This window comes from Dipodomys ordii, unplaced genomic scaffold (assembly GCF_000151885.1).
Source record: "Dipodomys ordii isolate 6190 unplaced genomic scaffold, Dord_2.0 Scaffold2, whole genome shotgun sequence".
In the NCBI taxonomy this organism is placed as follows: Eukaryota; Metazoa; Chordata; class Mammalia; order Rodentia; family Heteromyidae; genus Dipodomys; species Dipodomys ordii.
In genome coordinates, this window is record NW_012267218.1 from 34,815,721 (window position 1) to 34,842,586 (window position 26,866).

Consider the following 26,866-nt stretch of genomic DNA (forward strand, 5'->3'; position numbering starts at 1 on the left):
TATTCCACCCTCTATGCCTATGATGGTTTGTGGTTATCTGGATTAAATGTGAGATTCATTCTATCTTCTAAAACATTGAGCGCCTCACCTCCGTAGTACCCTTCCAGAAAAGACAGTAAGGGAAATCTTACCACCAACTTCTGTTAGACCACACCCCCTGTCCCCAACTCAGGTCTGGGCTACTGCAGTAACTCCCTCACATAGTACCTGCCATTTGCTCCTACTTATTCCAATTCATTTTCCAGAGAACCCAGATGCTAGTTTTGGTGATTTTTTTAAAAAAATTGTGGTAAAATACACACAAGATCAAATTTACTATTTTAACTATTTTTTAAGCACACAATTCGGTGATATCAGGTATTTTCACACTATATTGAAACCTTAATTATCACCACTATCTATCTTCCCTATTTCATTATCCTCAACTGAAAATCTGTACCTGTTAAACAGTAAGTCCTCATCCCTACCTCTGGTGACTTTTGTTCTACTCTCTGTTTCTAGGTTTGTCTCTCTTAAGTAGTTCATATACACAGGATCATTCAATATCTTCTTTTCTCTTTGTTTAGCTAGAGTAGAATGTTGGGTAGCATGTCAGCCCTGTAATTTTCTCCGCTAATGGCTGCTATCTCTAACCTTTTTTTTTCCCATTTAGCATGCTTTCAGTTATTCTGTGTTGTCAGATGTATCAAGATTTCATTTTGCTTTGTAGCTGTGCATATTAATGCCTTTTGCTTTACCATTTATTTTGTGGCACACGTCTAGGTTGTTTCTTACTTTTGGCTATTTAAATAGCGATATATGAATATTGATGTGTTGATACCCAAAACCTTTTAAATTCATTAGCTCATGAAATCCTACCAATGTTTCTCCAAATAGATATCCCTGTTTTCTTCATTTTACAAATAGGAAGAAATGAGCACAAAGAGGTGAGGTGAAACAGCCAGGGAGGAGAATCACTAGGATCCAAATTCAGCAAGGTTACCATTTTATCTATATGAAAAGCACTGGGAGGCACTCCTTAGCTGTGTGCCTGGAGATCTGAGAAAAGCTGATGGACATCTGGGAACTCAGCAGCCACCAGTGGCAAAGGTATAGACAGTGAAGTAGAAAAGAAATGATGACAGGGGAAAAAAAGTAAGAATTAAAGAGTAATATTTTTTCAAAATGAAGATGATTTTGGAGAGTGAACAAAAGATTGAAGATTACTAATAACACAGGTCGAAATTTTCTTAGCAGAGACCCAGAAAGGTTGGACAAATGGGACTGAATAAAGCTGCAGAGCTTCTGCATGGCAAAGGACATAGCTAGCAAGATCATTAGAAAGCCCACCGATTGGGAGAAGGCCTTCACTAACCATACAACAAACAATGGTCTCATGTCTAAAATATACTTGGAACTCAGAAGAGTAAATACCCCAACAACAATTCCTTAAAGAAACAACTGCCCGATAAATAAGTGGGCTAAAAACTTAAAGAGGAAACAAAAACTTGAAGAGGAAATAAGAATGGCCAATAGACACACGAAGAAATGCTCAACCTCTGTAGCCATAAAAGAAATGCAAATCAAAACAACATTGAGATTCCACCTTACCCCAGTTAGAATGGATATAATCAAGAAATCTAATAACAACAGATGCTGGAGGGGATGTGGCCAAAAGGGAACCCTACTGCATTGTTGGTGGGAGTGTAAACTTGTTCAACCACTTTGGAAAGCAGTATGGAGGTTCCTCAAAAGACTCCACATAGAGCTCCCCTATGACCCAGCAATCCCACTTTTGGGCATTTACCCAAATGATTACAAACAAGACCATACTAAAGCTACTAGCACAACTATGTTTATCGCAGCATTATTTACCATAGCTAAGATATGGAACCCACCCAGATGCCCCTCAGTAGATGAATGGATCAAGAAAATGTGGTATAGAATTCTATGCCTGCATCAGAAAGAATGACATTGCCCCATTTGTTAGGAAATGGAAAGACTTGGAAAAAATTATATTAAGTAAAGTAAGCCAGGCCCAAAGAAACATAGGTCCCATGGTTTCCCTTATTTGCAATAACTAGTACATGTGTAGGACAAGCAGAAAAGGCCAAAAGCTACATATGACCATAAAAGATGATGTTACGTGAAATGAACCCCAAGATAGGGACACAAATATCTTTTTTCATTCTTGCTATTGTTTCTAACGTATTTATAATGTACTATGTGATTTTTTTTGTTTCTTTGTATGTTCCTCCCCGACAGTATAACCCCTGTTTTCACTGTATTTGAGGTTGGTGCCCTGCGTCTTGTATATATACTTCTCTAATTCGGGGAGGGAAGGGAAAAAACAAAATGCTTAAATAAGGATATAGGCTGACCCATTTTAACAATGAGATGTACAAAACACTAGGTTGACAATGAACGTTACAACTTCGGCGGGCTGGGGGAGTAGCTGTGGAGGTGGGAAGGAAAGGATGGTAGGGGGAAAACGAAGGAGGAGGCAACAATGCTCAATAGGAAATGTACTCATTACCTTGCTCGTGTAACTGTAACCCCTCTGTATATCATTTTTACAATAAAATACCAAAAAAGATTATTAATAGATGTATGTCCAGTTAAAACAGGTTCCAAAGTTATCAATAAAGAGATTACAACATAAAAATGGGATCAAGTAGAGAGCCATGCAGATAAAGCAATGAAAGGATGATAAGCCAAAGAGGGACGATGCCAGCCTTTCTGTGATGTCCCAAAGGTCTTGGGAATTAGCAGTAGAATTTGCCATGAACCTGGACAGAAGCTTGAATGGTGGCAGAAGTTCATGCATTAGGAAGAAAGCATTGCTCTAAGTACATGTTATGCTACCTTGCTTGCATCACTGTCTTTGAATCCTTTTTCGAGTATTTGGAGCAGTTGCTTTTTCTTCACTGTAACTTCTGGATCAAAAACATAAAAAAGGCATTCCAGCATCTTTTGATAGTTCCTTGAGAGCAATTGAAACAGAAAAAGGTTGAGAATTTCATAAAAACTTCAGATAACTACATGAATTTTCATGAATATTTTCTGCTAATTGAACAATCCAGTGTCCTTATTAATACTTCTATTCCCAACCCTACTTTTCCAAAAGAAATCCAATGTGGATAAATTAGGAGGTTGTCTCAGCTGTGCGAGGTGTAGGAACAGGGTATATTTTCAATTTAGCTAACTTTAAACAGGAAGACTTTTTGTAAAAAAAAAAAAAAGTAAATAATGTTTAATAATAAAAATAAAGTAAAATAAAATAAAAAATTGTTCACAGCAGAATTTAACTTCTTACTTTGAGTTATGTAAATCTTCACGGTCGATAAAACTTTGAAACTTCTCTTCAAATTTCAGTCTCAGAATACGGTTATTAACTTTAATCACCCGTTTTACTTTCACTCCTGTAATACCATATGCTTTGAAGTCCCATGTACAGAAACGTGACAAAATCAATTCATAGCAAGAATTAAACCTAAGTAGGAATGTAAAAAACCAAAAGAAAAGATTTTCCTTAATATTTAAAAACACAAAGGTACATATGATAAATGTTATGGCTCATACTATGTGGGTTTTTTTTTTGCTAAAGATACATCATATTTGAAACTATGCATAACTCAAAAGAGATGCTGAATTTTAAGATATGGTACAGATAGCTCTCTTCTTTATTATATATATTTATTTATTTTTATTGTGAAGGTAATCTAGAGGGGTTACAGTTACATAAGTCAGGTAATGAGTACATTTCTTTTTGTAGTCTCACCTCTTCCTTTTTTCCTCTCTAATTATTATATTTGTTATATGTAAAAGCTATGTTGGCTGAGAAGATGCCCCTTCCTGAAACATATTTTTGGGGGAGTCAGTGAAACTATGTATTCTTGGCATGCATATATATATATATATATATATATACACACACACATATATATGTTTACATATATATTTTTTTTTTGCCAGTCCTAGGGCTTCAACTTGGGGCCTGGGCACTGTCCCTGAGCTTCTTTTGCTCAAGGCTAACACTCTACCACTTGAGCCACACTGCCACTTCTGGATTTTTCTGTTTATATAGTACTGAGAAATTGAACCCAGGGCTTCATGCATGCTAGGTAAGAACTCTGCCACTAAGTCACATTCCTAGCCTTGACTTCCCTATTAATTGACAGTACCTTCATAGTTTTCTTTGCTGATTCTTCTCTTTTTTTTTTCTTTTTGTGTTGCTGGGGATTGAACCAAGGGCCTTGTCCATGCAGGCAAATGATTTACCACTGTGCTATTAGCCCTGTGACAGACTTCAAAATGCTGGATTTTGGCTGGAAGTGTGGCTTAGTGGTAGAGTGCTTGCCTAGCATTCATGAAGCCCTGGGTTCCGAACATTCCTCAGTACCACATACACAGAAAAAGTGGGAAGTGGCTCAAGTGGTAGTGTTAGCCTTGAACAAGAAAAGCTGAGGGACAGTGTCCAGGTCCTGAGTTCAAGCCCCAGGACTGGCCACAAAAAACAAAAATAAAAACAACCCCACAAAATTTGTTTTACCCCAGTGATCATTATTTCATTTTCTTGTATCCACAAACTTTTCCTGGGTTGCTTTCATTTTTCCCCTTCCTGTCTTCTTTGTCCCTGTCTTTCTCTATCTCTCTCTCACACACACACATTAATAAATCATTTTATTTCATTTATAGCCTTTCTCTCTACCCAATGTAGCAAAATATACCCAGACTTGACCTACCTCCTTGATATTTCTGTACAGTCTAACTTATTCAGCACACACTTGCTCCTCCTGAATGTTTTTCAACTCAGTGGCATAAACATCTACCTGGAAGCTCAGATTAAAACTACTGCAATGGACCTTCCTCTTTTCCTTATCAGAATCTAGGTCATCTGCATGACTGGCTGTAATCTGAAATGCATGCTAAATATTGTTTCAGCATAATCACTGCAACTATAGTCTAAATCACCACTACCTCTTATTGGACTACTTGTAAAGACTTCCTAAGTTAGGATACAGAAGTAAAAAAGCGAGTGTACCTGTTCCACTGAAGCCTACCTTTCAAAATAGAAGATAAACAAGTAAAGCCATAAATAAAATAATTTTTTAATGGATACAGGCCTTAAAGAAAGGGAAGCTTTGGGTAAGTAATGAGCAGGGGCCTACTTAAGATAAAGCCTTTGGTAAGATCATTCAGAACATGATCTGAGAACTGGATAAGACAGAGGGGCCAGCTATGTAAAGAGCTTAAGAATGAAATAGATACAGAAGTGCTACTTGACTCTCTGCTGCTCTCACCTGGCCATTCTCATAAAATTAGTATGTGTATTAAAACTACACAGAATCAAGATTAAGATAAAATTGATAATTAGATCATTTTGACAAGGGAGTGAGTGATCTTAGATGGGTTATTTTTGCCTTCCATGACTTAATCATATAAACAATTAGGATCTGAACTTGTGAGTTAAAATCACAAAGTTAAATTTCCCAGTGTCTATCCCTGAGCCTATTATCTGAGTTCCTGATTAAAGCATCTCACTTTATTTCCATCAAAGGCTTAATTAGTGCAGATAAGAGCTGACAGATCACTCATCCTACAGCTAAAAAATAAACTGCCTAAACCAGGTGGTGAGAGAGACAAATATAAGTAGTGTCCCAATGCCTGCTAACCAGTTCAAAGGTAATGCTAAACAGCCACATCATTAACTGAAGAAACACATTGCCCCTCTGGTAGATTGCTGGGCCTAAATCATTCAGATCTTTCTTAATCAGCAAGTCCTGGAATTACCAAAGATCTCTGTATTATATTTCCCTATACTCTGATAGAAACCAGTGTGGAATTCTGTGAATGTCTCATTAAGGCTTGAAGGTTCCCAAAAGAATCGGTAGAAGTGATCAGCTGACACTAGCTTCTAGTCTATTCTCCCAGGAATGGAAGAACCAGGGGCATAGAGAGCTTTATGAAGTGAGATCCTTTTATAGTTTCCCTACAAAAGCTTTCATTTGCTTTTGTTTTTTAACAGAATTCTTTCTTGTGTAAGCTGTGGCATCAAGGATTATCAGAAAGACCATGTAGGGGTCTCTACTGATTGGTTAACATCTACAGCATGAGGGTATTATGTTATGAGTAGTAAACTAGTCTAGACAAGAACTTAGCAAGACCATTTGGTTATGGATGGATAGCAGTGACATGGAAGAGAGCCTGCAGCTCTTGGCACCTTATCACTAGGGAAACTGAGGGAGAGAATGCAATTGAGACTGGCTTCACTGTCTGTTGAGCCTGCATAACCAAGTGGATATCGAAATCAGAAACAATACAAACAAGTCAAAAATGATTTTCACATTATCTTGTCCATTGCTATCAGTGACCTTTTGCAGGAGATTCTTTCCCTCACTTGAAAGATGAGGTTCAGATGGATTAAATGTTGTTCCAAGATCATGCAGAGTCTGAACCTCAGTCTTCTGTGTTTAACTCCTTTATATATTGTAAATGCGCTTAGCTTGCCTTGCCACTTGGACATTCATATAGAAGTGTCCAACTGACAGGAATCCAAGGCTTTAGGTTTTAGCTCCATGTGATTGGCAAGGGAAGGCAATGAAAGCAGAAAATGCCTAAGTTCCAAAACCCAGAGAAATAGAATTATGAGGAAGGAATGGTTAACAATAGCAAATAATTGTCAGGCAAGTAAGGGCACCTCAAATTTGCGTGTCCTCACTCATTCAATGAGACGTGAATGTGTAAGTATACACACTGATGTACATCACTGACTAAGATAATCATATCGAAGCCATCCACTCTTTTTAATAAATGTAGAATACCCATGTTTTTAGATGGTTGGAGCTCAATCTCATCTTTTAAATGCATTTTATAATCCTAGACAATAGTTCCATAAAAATTAACTGACTCACTTAAACCAGTATGTTCTCAGTGTAAACCAAAAAAGTGTCACTGCTATACTCTTAAAATAGCACAACACAAAACCTTTCACATAGCTGAATTAAGGAAATTGTTAAATGACTATAAAGTGATATAAAAATATGAACTAGGGTTATATATTGCACTGTAAATTCAGCCCTGTGCTACATGTTTTGACTTTTTTGACACAAAAAAATCATATTTTCCCACAAGCAACTTATAGAGTCACATAGATAGATTGGTGGTGCATTACAGTTATTTTACTGTAATGACACAGGATCTATAACTAGACTGAAAGCTTCTGAAACCCAAGTACAGGATCCTGTGTTTTAGGGTCCCCACTTGATGGATGTTGTCTGGTATCAACACTTAACAAAATTGTTAAGATACAGGTAAATAATATGATCTTGATTAAACTACAGGAGCAACAACAACCCAATCAGTCAGCAAGTCACAGTAAAATAAGTATTTTTAATTTAAAAATATATAATTGTATTTCATTAAAAATGGTGCTAAGGAATAATGATAGGTAGTTAGAAATCATCGATGCCTTTTTTTCCCTAAAGTAATTTTAATAGAAATCCTTTTTATTAAAGTCATAGCTCTACTCAAAAACTTTTTGAAAATCCTTGGCCTTAAATTTACTAAAAGAAAAATCAATATTTAAATAAAACAACTGGAGATAAAGTACATAGCAATTAAAGTACTTCAGCTGTTATTTCTCAACATACATAAAAGATAAGATTCAAGGTGACCAAGCTGTACAATACCTAAAGTAAAAAAAAAATAGTCCTTGAAATTCTGCCAACATCTATTTTATTATCTCCCTAAAATTAATCAAGGTTATTCATATTAAAACCAAGTAAGCAATTGTCAATCCTACCTAACTGTTTGCCTAACAAAATTTTAGAATTAGTTTTTTTAGTCATTTTGCTTTTACGTTTTTTAAAAATAATGTTTCATCAAAGACTTGCCTTGCATGATGCTAAAAAGAAACAGAATATATTATTATTATTATTCCTTTTTTTCCTCTCTTTTTTTCAGTCAGGGGACTTCAACTCAGGGCACAGCTCCGCTTATGGTTTTTGCATGATTAATTGGAGTTAAGATTTTATGGATTTTCCTGCCTGGACTGGCTTTGAACTGCAGTCCTTAGATCTTAGCCTCCTGAGTAGTTAGGATTACAGGTGTCAACCACCAATGCCCAGCTTATTATTATTTCTAAAAATCACATCTACTATTTAGTTAATTCTGCTTAAGTTAGGTAAACACTTTTTTTTTTTTTTTGGTAGATCGTGGGGTTTGAACTATGGGCCTGGGTGCTTTCCCTCAGCATTTCAGCTCAAGGCTAGCACTCTACCACTTGAGCTACTGTGCCACTTCGGTTTTCTGGTGGTTTACTGGAGCTAAGAGTCTCATAGATTTTGCTATCCGGGCTAGCTTTGAACCACGATCCTCAGATCTCAGCCTCCTGAGTAGCCAGGTGTGAGCCACCGGCACCTGGCCACATTTAAATAAACAAACAAAAAAATTGAAAACTTATTTGTGTGCCATACATGATTCAGTTTTTGACTTTAAAAATCAAGGCCTTGCCCAAAGAAACATAGGCCCCATGGGTTCCCTTATTTGCAACAACTAGTTATGTCTAGGACAAGCAGAAAAGGTCAAAAGGTATGTACATATGACCATATGTACGTAAGTGAAATGAACCCCAAGATAGGGACACAAGTGGTTTTATCTTTCTTGCTGTTGTTTTCAATGTATTTATAATGTACTATGTGATTTTTTTCTTGTTTCTTTTGTATGTTCTTCCCCCATGGTATAACCCCTGTTTTCACTGTATTTGATTCCAGTGCCCTGCATCTTGTTTGTACATTTTTCTAATTTGGGGAGGAGAAGGGAAATAACAAAATGTTGAAATAAGGATCCAGGTTGACCCATTGTAACAATGAGATGTACAGACACTATGTTATAAATGAACTTCACAACTTGGGGGGGGGGGATGTTAGGAGAAAAACAAAGGAGGAGGTAACAATGCTCCATAGGAAATGTACTCCTTACCTTACTCATGTAACTGTAACCACTCTGTACAGTATCTTTGTAATAAAAAAATATATACTAATAAAAAATCAAGGCCACCTTTATGTGGGACCTGGCATGGGTACCTATTATATAAGTGTTTGTGGTTAAGAAAACATGGTAACTACTGGAGATCTAGACACAGCGATATGAAAGAAAGTATTTAAAAGGTCCCTTTCTCTCTGGGAGAGCATGGTACATTTTTCTACTTAGGTGTCCTCAGACCCTGGGGAAGATTTTACTCACAAAGGAGTAAAAATCCACCCCTAATTAAAAGCAGGCACATAAAATAATTCTTAACAATGATATCCTTTTTTCCCCCCTAAATTGTTCATATAAACTTGACATTCTACTCCATAAAAATAGGAATGTGTTTTTATCACATAATTTACTTAAGTTCCAAGGCAATGTACACGAGTACATTCCAGCTTCATAAGCTTTCTGGATCATCTCCACACACCTAGGTAACCATATGGTTCTAGGGAAATCTTTGGTGTGAGCCATTGGTGCCTGATGAAAAAAATTATTTTTTAAAGCTATACTTATAAATCAAATAGATTTACCAATCATTAGCTCGAGTGCCTTCTTCAAAATGTATGTTTCCCACAGTCTCCAATTCAATTAACAAAAATGGGATCAGTAACCCATGACTTCTCTTCTTTTGTTTTACTTCATTACGATAAATTGTTTCAATTCTATGAAAGAAAAAAAAATACAAGTATCAGCATAATCTAAAACTCATGCCACTGAAATTTATTATCTTTTTTTAACTTACGTTAAATATATTAGTTTTTTTTTCCATAAGTAAAGCAGGACTGGTATTGAGTTGAACCAAGTAAAAGATGCCCTATTACTGGTGATTAAAATCACCTTGAACTTTGTTAGCCTTATTCAGAATGTGTGAAGGTGAGAAGACTATTCAAGTTTAACATGGCCACCATTTTTCCAGTATTCTCAGTTGACCTTAGCTGACAGTTATTGTTAATATTGTTATAGGCAAGTTTTAATACCTTAGTATATTTTTAAAAGATACTATAAACTGACCACATTATGATGTCACCTAGCTGGTGAGTTTGGACTCCAGTGGTGCTTTTAGTTTGAGGTCAGAAGAGCAACAATGTGACCCAAAGCCACTCTGAGGAATCTCACTGTTCTTAAGAACTGCAGAATTCTATGCCTGCTCTGAACAAGTGATACTTATGTCCTAGGAATTGGAACTAGAACTGGGGCTGGGAATGCATTTCCTGTTTTACTTCAAACAGTAATCCTTTCCAGTAACCAATAAGGCAACTCAACTCAACCGATGGTCTCAAATATTCTTATTCTCTCATGTTTCAAATCTGAATAACTAGACAATTCATTAAACATACTCATCTAGTTTTTTGTTCCAGAATGTTACCCTTTCATTCAAGGCATTTAATTTGGTCAATAACTTCTGATGTAGGCTTGTGTTTTCTGTGGCAGGCTTATTTTCCTTCAGTGCTTCAGGTTCAGCTGCTTTATTGTTAAAGGATTTATCACTAGAGCCTTTGCCAAACCCCCGGAGCTCAGCCAGTTCCCGTTCCAGCTGTTGAAAAGAATGTACCAGACAACAAAATAAAAATGAAATATGGTAAAGGCAAAGTCTAAGTTCGAGTAGTAAATTTGGAGTGAGATCTACAAGTTAATTTAAATAAGTAGAAATTGTAAGGTCTGCCTCAGGCCATGCAGGCCTAGTGCAGATACCTCCCTACCTCTTGGCTAAGTTTCCGCCCCAAGGTAACTGGCACACCTAGAGGCAGTCACCTCCCCCTTCTGCTAGGTCACTTCCTGGGCTGCCTCTGGGCACACCTCCCTACGGACCACAGAGAGGTCCCAGGCCCTGAGGTCACTTCCAGATCCAGTGTGGCCACACCTCTTCCAGGTCCCTGGCCTAGATAACTCCTGGCCCGGGAGTAGGTTGCCCCTTTGTGCAGGCAGCAGTTCAGTAAATAAACTTCTTTTGCTGCCTGCATACCATGTGGTATTCTCCATCAGCCATCTAATTAAACATACCTATTTAATCTACCTTACAGAAATCTAGGTAATAAATAGCTAAGCTTCATATCACATCAAATGTCTGACTTCGACTTTGGTGCAAGTTCCTGCAGCTCATTTGATCTTGATCAAATAAAGACCTTTTATCTTATTTTAGTTATGTGAGCACAATTGAATTTATAAATGACATAAGAATAAAATGAAGGAAAATTTCTCAAGCATTTTTCAGTTATTTTTTTTACCTCTGTTTTCCCCATTGTTTATTTTCTCTATCCTGTCTTTTTATTCGTTTTAATTATTAAAATGATGACCTACAATACTTAACAGATATGATGAATTGAAACCTCTTTATATAAGTACCTAAAGATAATTTAAAAGAAAGAAATAAAATATTACAGAATACAAAGAGTCAAGTGCTGGTGGCTCATACTTGTAATCCCAGCTATTCAGGAGGTTAAGATTTGAGGATCACAGTTTTTAGCCAGTTGGGGCATAAAATTCCAGGAAACTCTTATTTCCAATTAATCACCAACAAGGCAGAAGTGGAGCCATGGCTCAAGTGATAGAGTACTAACATTGAGCAAAAAAGCTCAGGGACATTGCCCAGGTCTTGAGTTCAAGCCCCAGGACCAGTACAAGGGTACTTGAAACATGTCTCTCAATTGAATATAAATGAAGCAAAGAAATACAGTAAATGAAATATTGTTCCATTTGCTTATATTCAAGCCAAAATAAAATTAAAATGCTAGCTTTGGTGTAAATAAATATTTAGGGCTAGGGGTGTAGCTAAAGTGGCAGCATGCTTACCTAGCAAGGTTCCTAGTATTTCAGGGGGACAAAAAGAGACCAAAAACCTGAATAATTTTGCTATTTTTAACTCACTTGTTTTCCAGTTTTTCAATGATTTTTCAACTATGGTCTTTTGAGGAAGAAGTTAATCATAGTAAAATAAACAAAAGCTTTTGTGTTTTTGTTTTTTCATTTAGTTCCTTTTTCCTCAGTTGGCATTTATTTTTGGCAAAATATAAACTGAGGATCCAACTCCTCTAGTTTGACTGTTTCTCTCTGCCTTTACCTTAATAACTCATTATTTCTTCATACTTAAAAATACAGTAAACGTTATATATATATATATGAATATATATGGTTCTATTTTAAATGGAATAGTAAATATGCCTTAATTTTTCAATCTGTTTCTTCTCCTTCTCTCTCTTTCTTTTGGTCCCAGTCCTGGGATTTGAACTCAGTGTCTGGACATTGTCCCTGAGTTTGTTGCTCAATGCCAGCCAGTAGTGTGCTACCACTTGAGCCATAGCTCCATTTCTGGCTTTTTGGTGATTAGCTGTAGATAAGAGTCTCATGGACTTTCCTGCCCAGGCTCTTTGGGCTTTGATCCTTAGATCTCAGCTTCTGCATAGCTAGGATTACAGGTGTAAGCCACTGGTACCTGGTCAGACTCTTACTTTTAAAACAGGAAATCTAAAATAAAAATTTTAAATTAGCCCAACTTACTTTAAATAAAAAACACATATACTATAAAGTACAACTTGATTTAAAGTTCCTACTTTGTTTATACCTTAACAATATTACTGGAAAAGTGGTATTTTAGCACCTAACATAAGAAAGTAAATTTTGAGCATGATCTGCTGGTGTATAATAAAAATGCAGCTGAAATGTCTAATGGGTCTCTAATTCTTTTGAATTAAAGCTGCATCTTTTGAATTTAAAGTTGTCTCACACAGCTTTAAAAAGTTTCACAACTACATTATTGTGTATCTTTTTTAAATTGCAGGTTCTCAGGCACAGAAAGGAAGTAAGTTAACTACCTAAAAATCAAAAGCTTCTGGGGGCAAATTTGACTTGAAATTATCTATATGTAAAACATAATGTATTATAACATGCACAATATAAATATATGTGCTAATAAATACAACTATAAAAGATTTGCTATTGTTTGGTAGTTTTCTTAAGAGATAGCTATTGAAATTTTACTTGATTAAATCTTACCGTTTTTTTTGCAAAGCTGAATAACTTTATTCTTTCTTCTGGCAACTTCTGCAATTTGCATTTTCTATCATTCAGTTTTTCAAGGTCTTCAGTAAGGTGCCTCTGAACAGTTTTTATTCTCATATTGTAATACATTATTTTTTTCATTGCTGTAGTCTAAAAGAAGGAAAGAAAACAATACAAGATTACATAAATACAAATTACAAGTGATCATTAATAAAAGTATGACATAAGAATTTGCAAGTTTTATTAGATCAACAATAATGAAAGCTGGAGTGACAATAGTTCACTGATGTACATTTCAATTTAATATGCAAAATACAAAATTCCAAAGAGCCTATTTATGGATAATATTTAATGTGGTACTCTTCACATCATTTCCAGGATGATGACACAAAGAGGTATTGCAGACATGAATTTAATTTGTAAAATACTATCATTCAACTAATGACATAAGATATATATAAAACTACATTATTCGTATTTTATTTACTCATGAAGAAATAAAGAAATTAAAGAGAATTTAAAGCAAACATTAACTCATTTTTTTAGAGCCCAGCTAAGAATAGGATTTAATTTTTCCCTTCCAAATCTATAAAAGGAAGTTCTAGAAGAATTGGTTTAGACAGGGCATATATAAAATTGTCAATCTAATGTAATTATTTCTAATTTCTTAATAAGAGTAACTAATGTTAACCATGAGATGTCAACTGAATACACCATATACAATAGCTAAATGGTGTTTGTTTTTTAAAGCTATATTAAGAATCTCCTCTTTGGGTACCTCTCGTACAAAGTCTTTCTACTTTCATGCCCTTTTTTAACTTTCAGATAAACTCACTCTGCTTTTTTTTTTTAAAGGAGCTATATGAATAAAATGTTAACTAAGTATGCTATGAAATGTAACCCAACTTTATCTAGAAATGATAAAGGCATTTCTCTTTATCAAGAAACACATATCCCAAGTACATTAGAAGATGTGTATTGTTTAAGACATGTATTTTTCTATGTTGCGGGCTCTTTTTACTTGATTTATTTAGTTTATGATGTTCAACCTAAATCCTCAATTTGTTGTATGTTTTTACTAAGACAAAATTTGATCCCTTGGTTTCCTTGAAGACCAAAAAAAGAACTAAAAGTCATATAGAAGTATGCTCAATGACAGTTTCATAGTGTTTTTTTAAATAGCATTTAACAATTTACATGGGCTGACATATGTATTAATTCCTTAGGTCCTACAATAATCTGTGGCAAACAAAAGATATTACTGTCATCACCATCATTTAAATAGTTCAGAAAACTTAAGTTTGATGAGGTGAAAGGGCTTGTTTGCCCAAATAATAAACTCAGCTAGGGCTTAAATCCAGATCTCTTTTATTTGAGTCCTCATGTTCAGCCTTCTCTTCATGATGGCTCTCTAGTGGGCTTGACTTTTGGTTTTGACTTTGTTTGCCACTTACAAGTTATACAAACTATTTCAAAGTCACGGGTAAAAATATGTAGAACCAATCATAGTGTTGAAGCTCATCACACAGAACAGCTACAACTTGTTTCTGAGTGGTAGTGAGGAAACTAAGCATTTAGCTGGGCACAGTGGTTTACAGCTATAATCCCAACTATCCAAGAGGTAGACATCAGAAAGACAGTGATTCAATGCCATCCTGGGCAAAAAGTCAAAAAATTAAAATTAAAAAAGGCTATGCCCAGTGGTATTTGCCTGACATTACTGCTGTGCAGGAAATCTAAATAGGAGGATGGTTTTCCAAGCCAGTTGGGGCAAAAGAAAAAAAATGAGATTCTATTTGAAAAAATAATAAAAACAAAATGAGATGGGAGATAGCTCAAGCAGTAGAATACCATTATAAGAGACTATAAAAAGATCTTCACATTGTTCTTCAAACTATAGCACTCTGACATTTGCAAGGCAGAATCAAACATGTGAGACTATCAGCAGAACCATCTCTTAGTTTTCCTCACAGCTTCCTCTGCAGTTTCTTCCTCCTCATCCCCACAACCTTTAGCACTCAAGTATATGCAGCCCACCCACACCATTTCCTGTGATTCATGAGCCCATGGCTCTAAGAGCCATCTTCCTGCTTGTACTTCTCCTATTTATATCATCAACCCGAGAAACCCTCTGAAAACAGCAGATATCTATTCAACCACATATTGCACATATCTCCTTGGATGTTCAAAGACTGTTTAGATTTTGCATGCCTAAAATTAAATTGAGTTTTCCTTTTAAGCTCACTTCTACCATATCCTTCCTCTTCTCGTCAAGTAACGGTTCATTCTTTTTATTGTTCAGATGAATAACTTAGATTCTTCTCTACTTCTTTCCTCTGATCAGCAAATCCACCTGGGTTCCACCTTTTAACTACAACCAGAATCCAGAATCTGACTACTTTGTACTGTTTTCTCTATTAATATTGTATATCAAAATACCCATCTCTCTCAGCTAAATTTGCCATAACAATTTTCTAACCTGAAATTCTTAATAGATTATCCAAAAGGATCCCTTTTAAACGTAAGCAAGCTTGTTCATCCTAGGCCCAAAATCTTTCAGTGGTTTCTGTCTCCTCAAAGTAAAAGCTAAAGTATTTACAACCTGCTACTCTCACTAAAACGGCCTTGTCTCTCTTCCTCAAGCACTGAGAGAGCCATAGCGCCCTCTGTTGTTCAAATGAGAGAGGCATGCCTCCCTTGCTGATGTTGAAAAGATATTTTTTAGGTATGCACAAGGCTTGCTCCCTCACTCTCTTCAGGCTTTTGCTCAAATATTGCCTTATCAGAAAACCTTTTCCTGATCATTCTACAAAAAAACATCCAGCAGCCTTTCTTTTACTTCTTGCCAAGAATCCCTTTGTATTTACTCATTTTATTTTGCTCCTAGTATCTGTCATGCTAGCACCTGACATGCTAGCTGTTGATTGTCTGTCTTCTCTCACTAGTTTGATTTGGTCAGTCTGTTCTGAACTGTGCCTGGAATATAATAAGCATTAAATACTTGAACACTATATCTATTTTGCTAGCAGGTTTCTCTTCCCTTTTGTAGAGTCTTTGCCTGATGTTAAACAGTGCAAGTTCCAAAATTATGGTTGATTCTGTGAAGTTTTGTTCCTGCTATTTTAACACTTTGAGAAGACATTCATCCCAATGACCAAACATTTTCTTTCTTTTTCTTTTTTTTGCAGGGGTGGAGGGTCCGGTCGTGGGGCCTGAATTCTGGGCCTGGGCACTGTCCCTCTGCTCTTCATTTCAAGGTTAGCGCTCTACCACTTGAGCCACAGCGCCACTTCCAGATTTTTTTTTTCTTTTTGCTTATGTGGTGCTGAGGAATCAAACCCAGGGCCTCAGGCATGCAAGGTAAGCGCTCTACCACTAAGCCACCTTCCCAGCAAATGACCAAACATTTTCTAATGGACAAAAACACTAACACTTTGCTCAGTATTCCAAGACAGTAGATATTTTAGATTTGAGGATGAAGAAAACACTGTCAATCTCATAACAACAGTGAAGAGAATGGAGTATGAAAATAAATCCCTGGGTAGCAAGAGAAAAGAAACAAATTAAGCTAAATGGAGAAAAGACATTCCTTAGCAATACTGATATGAAGATGAGCCACAAGAAAAGGGTGGAGTTTCCCTATTCTTGGCACATTCTAGTCACTAAAAACTGGATTGGATGACTAACTGCATAAACAAATGGAGTATGGGGAATGGCACTGGACTGTAAGAGAATTAGACATAGACTAGGGGATGATTATTTAAAAACATTAAGAAATTACTGACTTTTTGGTAGCATCACTAAGTAGTCTCCTTATGGGGAAATACACTGTCAGCAGCAACTTGGGAACTAGGCCCTTCAGGATTTCAGAAGGCAGTATATGAAGATACACTCACACCTCAAAGAATCTCAGAACATCTTTAAGAAGGTCAGTATATTCTTTGGTATACTACCACCAACCATAGACATTTTATAATTGATATACCATGTCCCAGGTAAGAGGTGATTGATTACCTGCTACATTACTAATTTATTTAAGCTTATTTATTTTTGGCTATTATTGGGATTGAACTCAAGGCCCAGTTTGAGTCCAACCCTTTTTCTTTAAATATTTTTCAGATAAAGTTTCACATTTTTGCCTGGGGCTGGTCTTGGACCAGATCCTCCAAACTAAGCCTACTGAGTAGCTGGGATTCAGGCATGCACCACCATAATCAAGTTATTACATGGGATGAAGTCTTGCCTAGGCTGGCATTGAGCTGCAATCCTTCTTATCACTGTCTCCTGAGTAGCTTGGATTAAAAGCTTTGGATGTTGGATAGCATTAGATCAACTAGTCAACACTGATCCTTTTTAAAAACCTTTCTTCCTTCCTTTGTTCCTCCTTCCTTCTTCCTCTTTCCTTCCTTCTTCCTTTCCTTCCATCTTTCTTTCCTTCCTTCCCTCATTTCTTTCTTTCTTTTCTTTCTTTCTTTTTGTCTTTCTTCTTTCCTTCCTCCCTTTCTTCTTCCTTCCTCTCTCTTTTTCTTCTTTTATTTCCTTTCTTTCTTTTCCTTCCTTCCTTCCTTCCTTCCTTCCTTCCTTTCTTTCTTTCTTTCTTTTTTTCTTCCTTCCTTCCTTCCTTTCTTCCTTTCTTTCTCTCCTCTCTCTCTATTTCTCTCTCTCTCTCTCTCTCTTTCTTGTCCTGGGGCTTAAACTTAAGGCCTGGATGCTATCCCTGAGATTTTTTTTCTTAAGGCTAGCATTCTACCACTTGAGCCATAGCACCACTTCTGGCTTTATCTCTGTAGTTTACTAGAGATGAGAGTCTAATGGACTTTCTTGCCTGGGCTGGCTTCCAAACATGATCCTCAGATCTCAGACTCCTGAGTAGGTAGGATTATAGGCATGAGCCACCAGTGCCTAGCTAACATCTCTTTTAGGTATGTAGAGATTATAAAAAATATTTTAAGGTATTTTGCCTCTGAGATTACTACCAAATTCTAGTATGAAGGTTATCATTAGTATGCTTGTATATGAAACTTCCTGCTCACTGAGCAAAAGTAGAACTGCAGACAAGAACTGACTAGATAATTCTGCCTGCTATATGTGGATATAGCCAGAATGATGCAGTTAACTAATACAAAGTTAAGTCACAGATACCTGATCAGAAATTTACTTACATCAGCCAGTTCCTTGATTTGCTTTGCTGACACATCAAAGGTGTCAAGTCTTTGAAGACTCGGCAAGTGATACAATACATGTGTGGAATAATTACACAGCTGGCACACTGGATTGGTTTTATACTGAGGATCATTCAGACATAAATCCTTCAAGTAAGGAAGCCTGCTCAAGTTAGTAAGGTCCTGAAACAACAGCAAGGATAATATTCAGTTACTTAACTGTGAATGTCTATTTCTAGAAGAGATATTTCAACACTTAAAATCACTCACAATCTACTATAATAAATGCATTCAATCACATACTTAAATGCGTGAAATAATTCAGTTGGCTAAAATATTTCTCTTTGTGACAAACTTAAGTCTTGAAAAACTTAAGTCAGAAATGAGAACAACTTAATGCTGACTCTATACAACTATGCATTTTATAAATGTATTGGACCATGTATCTCTGATGGTGGAGCCATCACCTGAACACATTTTTTTCATTAGAACATGCTAGACATACGCATGATCAGATAGGCTTTAGGAGGGAAGGTGGGAGGACTAGCTTATGTAGTTTCATGAGACATTGTAAGAATTGTCCTTTCCTGTGAACATGATGAGAAGCCAAGGGAGGGTTCTCAACAGAAGAATGATTTGATGTGGCATATTTTTACTCAGGCTGCTGTGTAAACAGACTGTAGTAGAGAAAAGGGGAAAAAAAAACAGGAAAAATTGTTCCAAAGATCTTCTAACCCTTCCCTTCAATAACATAGACGAGAGGTGATGGTATCTTGAACCAGGTTGATAATGATGCAGATGTAGTACGTCCTCAGCAGGAGGCAACAGAATTTGCTGATGGGTTGAGTATGAGGTATGAAAGTATAAGAGGAGTCAGACATGACAAGGACTTTGGCACAATTAACTGGGAAAATAGAAATGTCATATAGAGAAATGGGGAACAGAAGGCCTGATGGAGGGAAAACTGCTTGAGTAGGAAAGGAGAAATCAGAGCTCCGCAGAGTTGTTCTGGGGAGTTGTCAGGGAAAGCAGTTGGAGGAGTAATGAATAAATAAAAGGTATTTAAAGCCATAAGACATGTTGAGATTTTTTTTTTTTTTAGAGAATGAGCATAGTCAGAAATGAGAAATGAGAAATAGTTTTGGGACTGACCAGGAGCTGTTAGACCCTAAGAGACAATGGAATCCCAGAAAGTAAAGCAACAAGGCAAAAAGTTTGGAAGAAAACTAAGGGAAAACATGATCTCGAGAACCAAGTAAAAAGTTATTTGTTTACAACAGTGTCAGATCATTAAGGCAAATTTAGTAAGATTACTCTCAAGTTCCCTGAACCAAAAATAATGACATTATTCCTTAAAAGGGATTATTTAATCTATTTTCTGCAATAAGAAGGCTCATAATCCAGGTTATTAAAAGCAAATTATTCTATGTAAACATACCTTAAAAGAACTTATCTGGTTACCAGAAAGGTTTAGTTTTTCTAGTTTCTCATTGGGATCAAGACATCGACCTTTAATTTAAAAACAACATAAAAGAAAAATTGAAATTTGTATTCATCTTCTTTTAATCTCCAATCATATTAATAATGACCACTATTTCTTTCATATTAAGAAGATTAATGGAACAATGCATAATTAGTGATTAATCAACATTTTCACATCTTAATCATGGGTTTAGAAAGGAGTTGCAAAGATATCAATCAAAGAAGGTCTAAAAGAAAGAAACAGGGTATTCTTTTTTCATGCTGACAAAAATCATTGACACATTGCTTCAGATTCAAATGAACAGTACATACCAATGATGCTTATTAGATTTCCAGCAAGGTTGAGATCACTTAAATTCTTCAAAGAGTACAGGCCCTAAAATTTAGACAACATGAGATTTAGGAATAAAAACCATTAAAATCTAAATTTATAAGCTGTCTCTGATCAATCTGATTATTTTTCTCGGTGCTCTGGGAGCTGGCTCATGAGCAGAGATGAAAATGGGTAAAACGAAGCCATCTTGGCCTCTAGTAGAAAAGAACTCATTGGAAGAGGGAGGACAAGGGAGGACAGAAAGATAGGAGTGGGGTGGAAAAAGAACACATCTCACAGTGTGTTTATAATCTTAGGCAAGTTACACAACTTCTCTAAACTTCTTTGAAAAAAATCCTTTAAGGACCCTGGCACCAGTGGCTCATGCCTATAATCCTAGCTTCTTAGGAAGCTGAGAGCTGAGGATGCCAGTTCAAAGCCAGCCAGGGGAGACTTTGAGACTCTCATCTCCAATAAATCACCAGAAAACCAGAAGTGGCTCTGTGGCTCAAGTGGCAGAGTTCTTGCCTTGAGCTGAAGAGCTGAGGGACAGCGTCCAGGCCCAAAGTTCAAACAAAAAATAAAATCCTTCAAGGAAGAAATAACAGCTTACCTTTCATGGTGTTGTGAGGAGTAGATGATGATGTATACAAAGTTATCTGTATATTATAAAATGCTGCACACATATTAGTTCCCTTTATAATTACATTATTTGTAATTATTTTGGCCCTTAACATTAGATGATCTTAGAATTGTGGGTTAAACTCCACAGGAATAATTGGCTTTAATACAAATTATTGAAATGATCTTACCTCAATATTTTTTATTGTATTATGGTTCAGCCAAAGAATTTCCAATTTGATTAATCTCTCTAAGTTTTCTATTTTGGAGATTTTATTATAATATAAATATAGTTTTTCCAAATTTTTACATTCTTGAAGACCTTCAATTTTCTGTTACAAAGAAGATTGAATAGTGTTTGTCACTAGTCTTTATAATAAAGTTGGTTGCTAAGTACATTTAAACAATATCATTTTATTGTACAATCAATATGCAGAAAAATGTTTGTAAAAAGAAAAAAGTATAAATTCTCCACCTGAATAGAATATGTTTAATTTAGTGTGTTTTCATTATTATTATTATTATTATTGTTACTATTGCCAGTCCTGGGGCTTGAACTCAGGGCTTGGACACCATCTCTGAGATTTTGTGTTTAAGGCTAATTCTCTATCACTTCAACCACAGCTCCTTCTTCAGATTTTGGGTAGTTAATTGGAGGTAAGAGTCTCACTGACTTTCCTGCCTTGAGTAGCTAGGATTATAAGCATAAGCCACTGATGACTGGCTTTAATTTTTTAATCTACTCTTATTATTATTTTTTATGGTCGTGGGGCCTGAGCTCTGGGCCTGGGCGCTGTCCCTCAGCTCTTCAGCTCAAGGCTAGTGCCCTACCACTTGAACCACAGCACCACTTCCGGCTTTTTTCTGCTTATGTGGTGCTGAGGAGTTGAATCCAGGGCCTCATGCATGCAAGGCAAGCACTCTACCACTGAGCCAACTTTCCAGACCCTCTACTCTTATTTTGTAGGGCTATAATATATATGCATATATATTCTCAATTTTAAATATATACATACATACATACATACATATATATATATATATATATATATATAGTTTTTGTTTGTTTGTTTGTTTTTTGCCGGGCACTGTCCCTACACTCTTCAGCTCAAGGCGAATGCTCTACCACTTGAGCCACAGTGATACTTCTGGTTTTCTAGTGGCTTATTGGAGATAAGAGTCTCACGGACTTTCTTGCCTGGGCTGGCTTTGAACCTCGATCCTCAGATCTCGGCCTCCTGAGTAGCTAGGATTACAGGCGTGAGCCACTGGCACCTGGCCTTTATATGTTTTTTAAAAAATTTAAATCAGCTGAAATGTTTCCTAATTGCTCAGGTAAAATATGTAATAACTACAAAATATTTTATGAGGCTTATAAAAATTACTCTAATTATGAAAAGTTCAAAAAACTAATTGTGCATTATTTAAATGTCAAATTTTTAGCTCTTGTTAATAATACTGCAACAATCCATGCATATATTTGCTTTTGCTTTTGAATTTCTTCCTTATGATAAATCGAGAATATGGATTTTTGAATCAAAAGGCATATACCTTTTTTGGCTCTTGACACATTTTACAATATTGCTTTTCAAAATAGACATTTAACCAATAGTGTCTAATTGAACCATTTCCACTAATAAGGAATGGTTATAATTTGAGTACTGAAAAATTGAGTATGTTTATGATTTGATTCTTCTCTTACTTTTTTCTTGCATAATTTGTGTCTCACTTTTTTTTAACAAATAAATTTGTCTTTTGCTGATGTGTCTTGTTTTGATCCCAGCCTCATGCATATATTTCAATGCATTTTTTTTCCAAAGCCAAGAATTCAGGGTAAGATACTCCATATAAAAAAATCTATGTTCAAGCTTACCTCTATGCAGCACTCAGCAATCCAAAGTTCTTTAAGCTGTGAACAAGTCTCTAACCCTGAAATTTCTTTTATATCTTGCGCGACAATCGTAAGACTTGTTAAGTTAGGAAACAATGTTAATCCAACTATACAGGGATACCCTGAGAAAAACATCTCCAGTTTTGAAGTGTCTGATCCTTCTTGTCTAATCATCTCATAAGACAGACCATTGCAAAAACACTGTTTTAAAAGAAAGAGATCAAGTCATTTATATCAAGTTTTAATTGACTATTAAAGATTTCTCCATTAGTTTGAAACACAAGTATATTTCTTGCCTCCCTTCCTCCTTCTCTCCCTTCTGCCCTCCCTCCCACCCTCCTTCTCTTTCCTTCTTCTTCTTTTTCTTCTTTTTTTTTTGTGAGGAAAGGTGACAGGAAAATAGGGAATTAAACTCAGGCCCTTATGCAGTCTAAGCAAGAGTCTCTAAAATCTGTTACGGGGCTGAGAATGTGACTTAGTGGTAGAAGGATTGCCTAACATGCATGAAGCCTTGGGTCTGATTCTTTCCTCAGTACCACATAAACAGAAAAAGCGGAAGTGGCTCTGTGGCTCAAGTGGTAAAGTGCTAACCTTGAGCAAAAGAACCTCAGGGACAGTGCCCAGGCGCTGACTTCAAGCCCCAGGACTGGCAAAAAAACAAACAAAAAACATCTGAGTTCTAAAATCTGTTACTGCTTTGAAAATATATTATTGTATTGTTATATTCATATTTATGTACGGACTCCATTTGAATCCAAACTAGTATTTTTTCAGTGCTTGCAGTATTTTTATCCAATTTTAACTTATATTTCCTCATTAAACATAAAACAAAGAAAAAAAGAAAGAGATCAAGTTATTTATTTTAAAGGAGAAGATGATATTTGTGATTAGACATTATGAATTGTCCTTTGTACTATGCCATTTTGTTATTCCCACAAAAGAGAAAGTTATGCCACATGCATGATTTTTCGCTATTTCCAAAAGTTATGGAGTAGGACTGGGAAGGTGGCTCAGTGGTAGAGCACTTGACTTTCATGCATGAGGCCCTGGGTTTAATTCCTCAGCACCACATAAACAAAAAAAGAAAAAAGCCGGAAGTGGCGTTGTGGCTCAAGTGGTAGAGCGCTAGCCTTGAGCTGAAGAGCTGAGGGACAGCGCCCAGGCCCAGAGTTCAGGCACCACGACCGGACCCCCCCCCAAAAAAAAGTCATGGAGTAGAAAGAATTCCCTTCCAGCTAAGCCTTCCAGCTCCAGCAAGGAATACAGAAATATTCCATTTAATACTCTTGCAAATATTACTGAAAAGAAATTAGGCTTTGACTCACCAGTTCTTTAATGAATTCGTCTTGGTTTAGATTTTCACTTTCAATCATCTTCCATTAAAATAATGGTCATAATATGTCTATTAAAGAAAATTTAAAAAATGAAATAAGTATTAGCATCATATCATTCCAAGTTGAAGTGAAACTTGAAGCTACAAGTTTTGAACACCAACTGTGGTTTGAAATCTGCACATAGCACAATGGTGGGTATCTGTTGGCATCTGTTGACAGTCCATTCTAGCTTTACAGTTTTCTGCATTCTGAATTTAATGTTTTCTTACATTCTAAATTTAATTATGTTATTAAATCTCCTTTTGGTTCTCATTCTACCTCCTTGGCTCTAATGAAGCAAGTCCATTTCCCCTTGTATGAGAAATCTTTAATATTTCAAGAAAATAATCTTCTCTCACCTATTTTTTAAATTTTATTTTGTTGTAAAGGTGATACACAGGTTACAGTTATATAAGGCAATAAGTACATTTATTGTCCAACAGTATTACCCCGTCCCTCATTTTTCTCTCACTTTCCCTTCTCCTAACTCCCCCTGCCTGGTCCTGGTAAACTGTAAAGTTCATTTCCAACATAAGAGTCTTGTGTCTTGTGAGCATTGCTGTTGCATCGGCTCACCCTTTGTCCTTTGTTTCACCATTTTGTTATTCCCCTTCCCTTCCCCTAAGCAGATAAAGGCATATACAAGACAATCAAAAACAGTGACAACAGGTGATAAACCAAAGGGGGAAACAGAAAGAAAGAAAGAAAGAAAGGAAGGAAGGAAGAAAGAAAGAAAGAAAGAACTTCAGATAGTATGTTAAATCACCTATTTCCTTAGCTTGCTCCTAGTTCAATGTTTTCCTTACTCTTACTAAATATTCCTGTTTTCCTCATGTGAACAAGATCCATTTTATCTTGTTATTCAACTCTGGTTGAACCTGAACACAGTACTCTGTTTTCTTTTCTTTTTCTTTTTTTTTGCCAGTCCTAGGGCTTGAACTCAGGGCTTGGGAACTGACTCTGAGCTTCTTTTGCTCAAGGCTAGTACTCTACCACTTGATCCACAGCACCACTTCCAACTTTTTCTGTTCATTTGGTACAGAGGAATAGAACCCAGGGCTTCATGCATGCTAGGCAAGCAGTCTACCACTAAGCCATATTCCCAGTCCTGAATACAGTATTCTTAACTGTCATTGGACAGCAGAGGAAAAAAAAATATTATTATCACCTTACCTGGCAAGATGATAACTAAATGAACTTACCAACTCCTTTTTCAATACTGAGGCTATGAACCAATTAATACCTAAATAGCTTCAATAAAATTTAACCCAATTTTAATAATTTTAAATATTTTCATTATATAATTTCAAACATACTATCTAAAATATAGAAATCTTGTTTTTAATATAATCACATGGCAAGATGTGCTAAACACTATATAATTCCTTTTATTACAATAACTCTCCCATTGATGTATGTACTTATGTGCATATGATTATATAAATAAGGAAATAAGCATGCTAAGTTGCTGGCATGAGTTGCCTTTGATGCAGGTTAAAGCTGATGAATCTAGAATAGAAAAATATAGTAAGAGTAGGATAGATCTATACAAAAATAGAAAGAAAATAATAATCCTTTTTAGAAAGTATGCTTAGTATTACAGAGAGTGAAATCAAAGGTACCAGGGAAAGAAGTTTTGCTAAATGTTTAATAAAATCCTTAAATTTAAAGAAGCAATGGTTGGGGAAGGGACACCTATGAAAAATCATTAGGGAGCAAAACAACAGACTTTCAAAGATGCACAAAGGACTACTGCGCTGCACAGCCTGTATTGGTAAACTAGGGACAATTTGAAAGTTCAGGTGCACCAATGTGGTAAGTATTAAGAGGTAGGCCCTTTAAGAGGTTTATAAGGCCCCCTTCCTTCATGAATGGAATTATGCTTTTTGTAACAAGCCTGATGGGGGGAGAATTGTCATATTTCCCCCTTCTACCTTCTGCTATATGAGGATGTCACTGGACACAGATGAAAGATCTTTATTTTCAACTTCCAAACTTTCAGAACTGTAGGAAATAAATTTCTATTGCTTTAAAACTATCTAATCTTAAGTATTTCAAAGACACTGGATCAGGAAGTTGAAGAGAGGCCCTAAACTAGTGCCACCAAGAAAATATACAAACAAAAATATTATCCAAATATACTATACTCTCTGTGCATCCCTCCCTCATTCATCAATGCATGTATCAAGGGCACAATAAATACGAGTTAAGAGAATGATAGGAATGGGAGAAAAGAGAAAATTTCCCTGATCAGGTGGAATCGTAACAGAACTCTGAAGGAAATAAGGGAATGTGAGCCATATGGAAATACTGGGAAAATTCTTCCAGGTAGAGAGAACAGCAAATGTAAAAACTAAAACAAATGCAAGGGGAGATACAAGAGGATACTTGGCATATTTGTATTATAACAAGGGCAAGGATGTAAATGGAACACAGTAAGGAAGTAGAAACCATTTGGGTATGAAGTCAGAGAAGTATGGTGGGATCAGATTGCATGTTATCTTGTAAGCCCTTGTGATAATTTCAGATTTTCTTCTAAGAAAGAAAGCTGTGTGAAGATTCTGAGTGAAAGAGCTATGTTAAGTATTACAGAGAATCCCTCTAGCTACTCTATTAACAATGGCTATGGGTAAGAAGCAGAAGCAAGGGCAGTTGTAATCAAGAGAGAGACACACGGAGACAGACAGACAGACAGAGACAAAGAGAGAGACACAGAGAGAATGGTGGTTGCAGTAAGATGGCACTGGTTAGATGATGGGTCTAACTGGGTAAAATGTTGCCATTACACCTTTACTTCCCATCGGCAATTGAATCTTTATTCCATTCTTGCTCAAGTCTTGTTACTTACTGAATGCTCCCCTTCCACACACACACACACACACACACACACACACACACACACACACACACACACACACACACGGGCCTAATTTTGGACTTTCTAAATTGTACTTTTAATTCTATTTAATCCTCACATAAACAAAAAAAGAAAAAAGCCGGAAGTGGCGTTGTGGCT

At 36.2% G+C, this 26,866-nt stretch overlaps 1 protein-coding gene across 1 annotated transcript in view; it reads right to left on the bottom strand.

Moving 5' to 3' along the window:
* Window positions 1-26,866, bottom strand: part of LOC105986699 (leucine-rich repeat-containing protein 9-like) — a 78,090-nt gene that overhangs the window by 49,729 nt on the left and 1,495 nt on the right. Inside the window, exons 2-12 of the mRNA XM_013017736.1 lie at window positions 23,803-23,879; window positions 22,460-22,678; window positions 20,778-20,918; window positions 19,965-20,028; window positions 19,609-19,679; window positions 18,171-18,353; window positions 13,003-13,158; window positions 10,350-10,546; window positions 9,543-9,674; window positions 3,296-3,472; window positions 2,845-2,962 (exon numbers count right to left, since the gene is read on the bottom strand). Of these exons, the coding sequence (XP_012873190.1) occupies window positions 2,845-2,962; window positions 3,296-3,472; window positions 9,543-9,674; window positions 10,350-10,546; window positions 13,003-13,158; window positions 18,171-18,353; window positions 19,609-19,679; window positions 19,965-20,028; window positions 20,778-20,918; window positions 22,460-22,678; window positions 23,803-23,850 (1,506 nt within the window). The 5' untranslated portion in view covers window positions 23,851-23,879. The remainder of the gene's footprint in view (window positions 1-2,844; window positions 2,963-3,295; window positions 3,473-9,542; window positions 9,675-10,349; window positions 10,547-13,002; window positions 13,159-18,170; window positions 18,354-19,608; window positions 19,680-19,964; window positions 20,029-20,777; window positions 20,919-22,459; window positions 22,679-23,802; window positions 23,880-26,866) is intronic.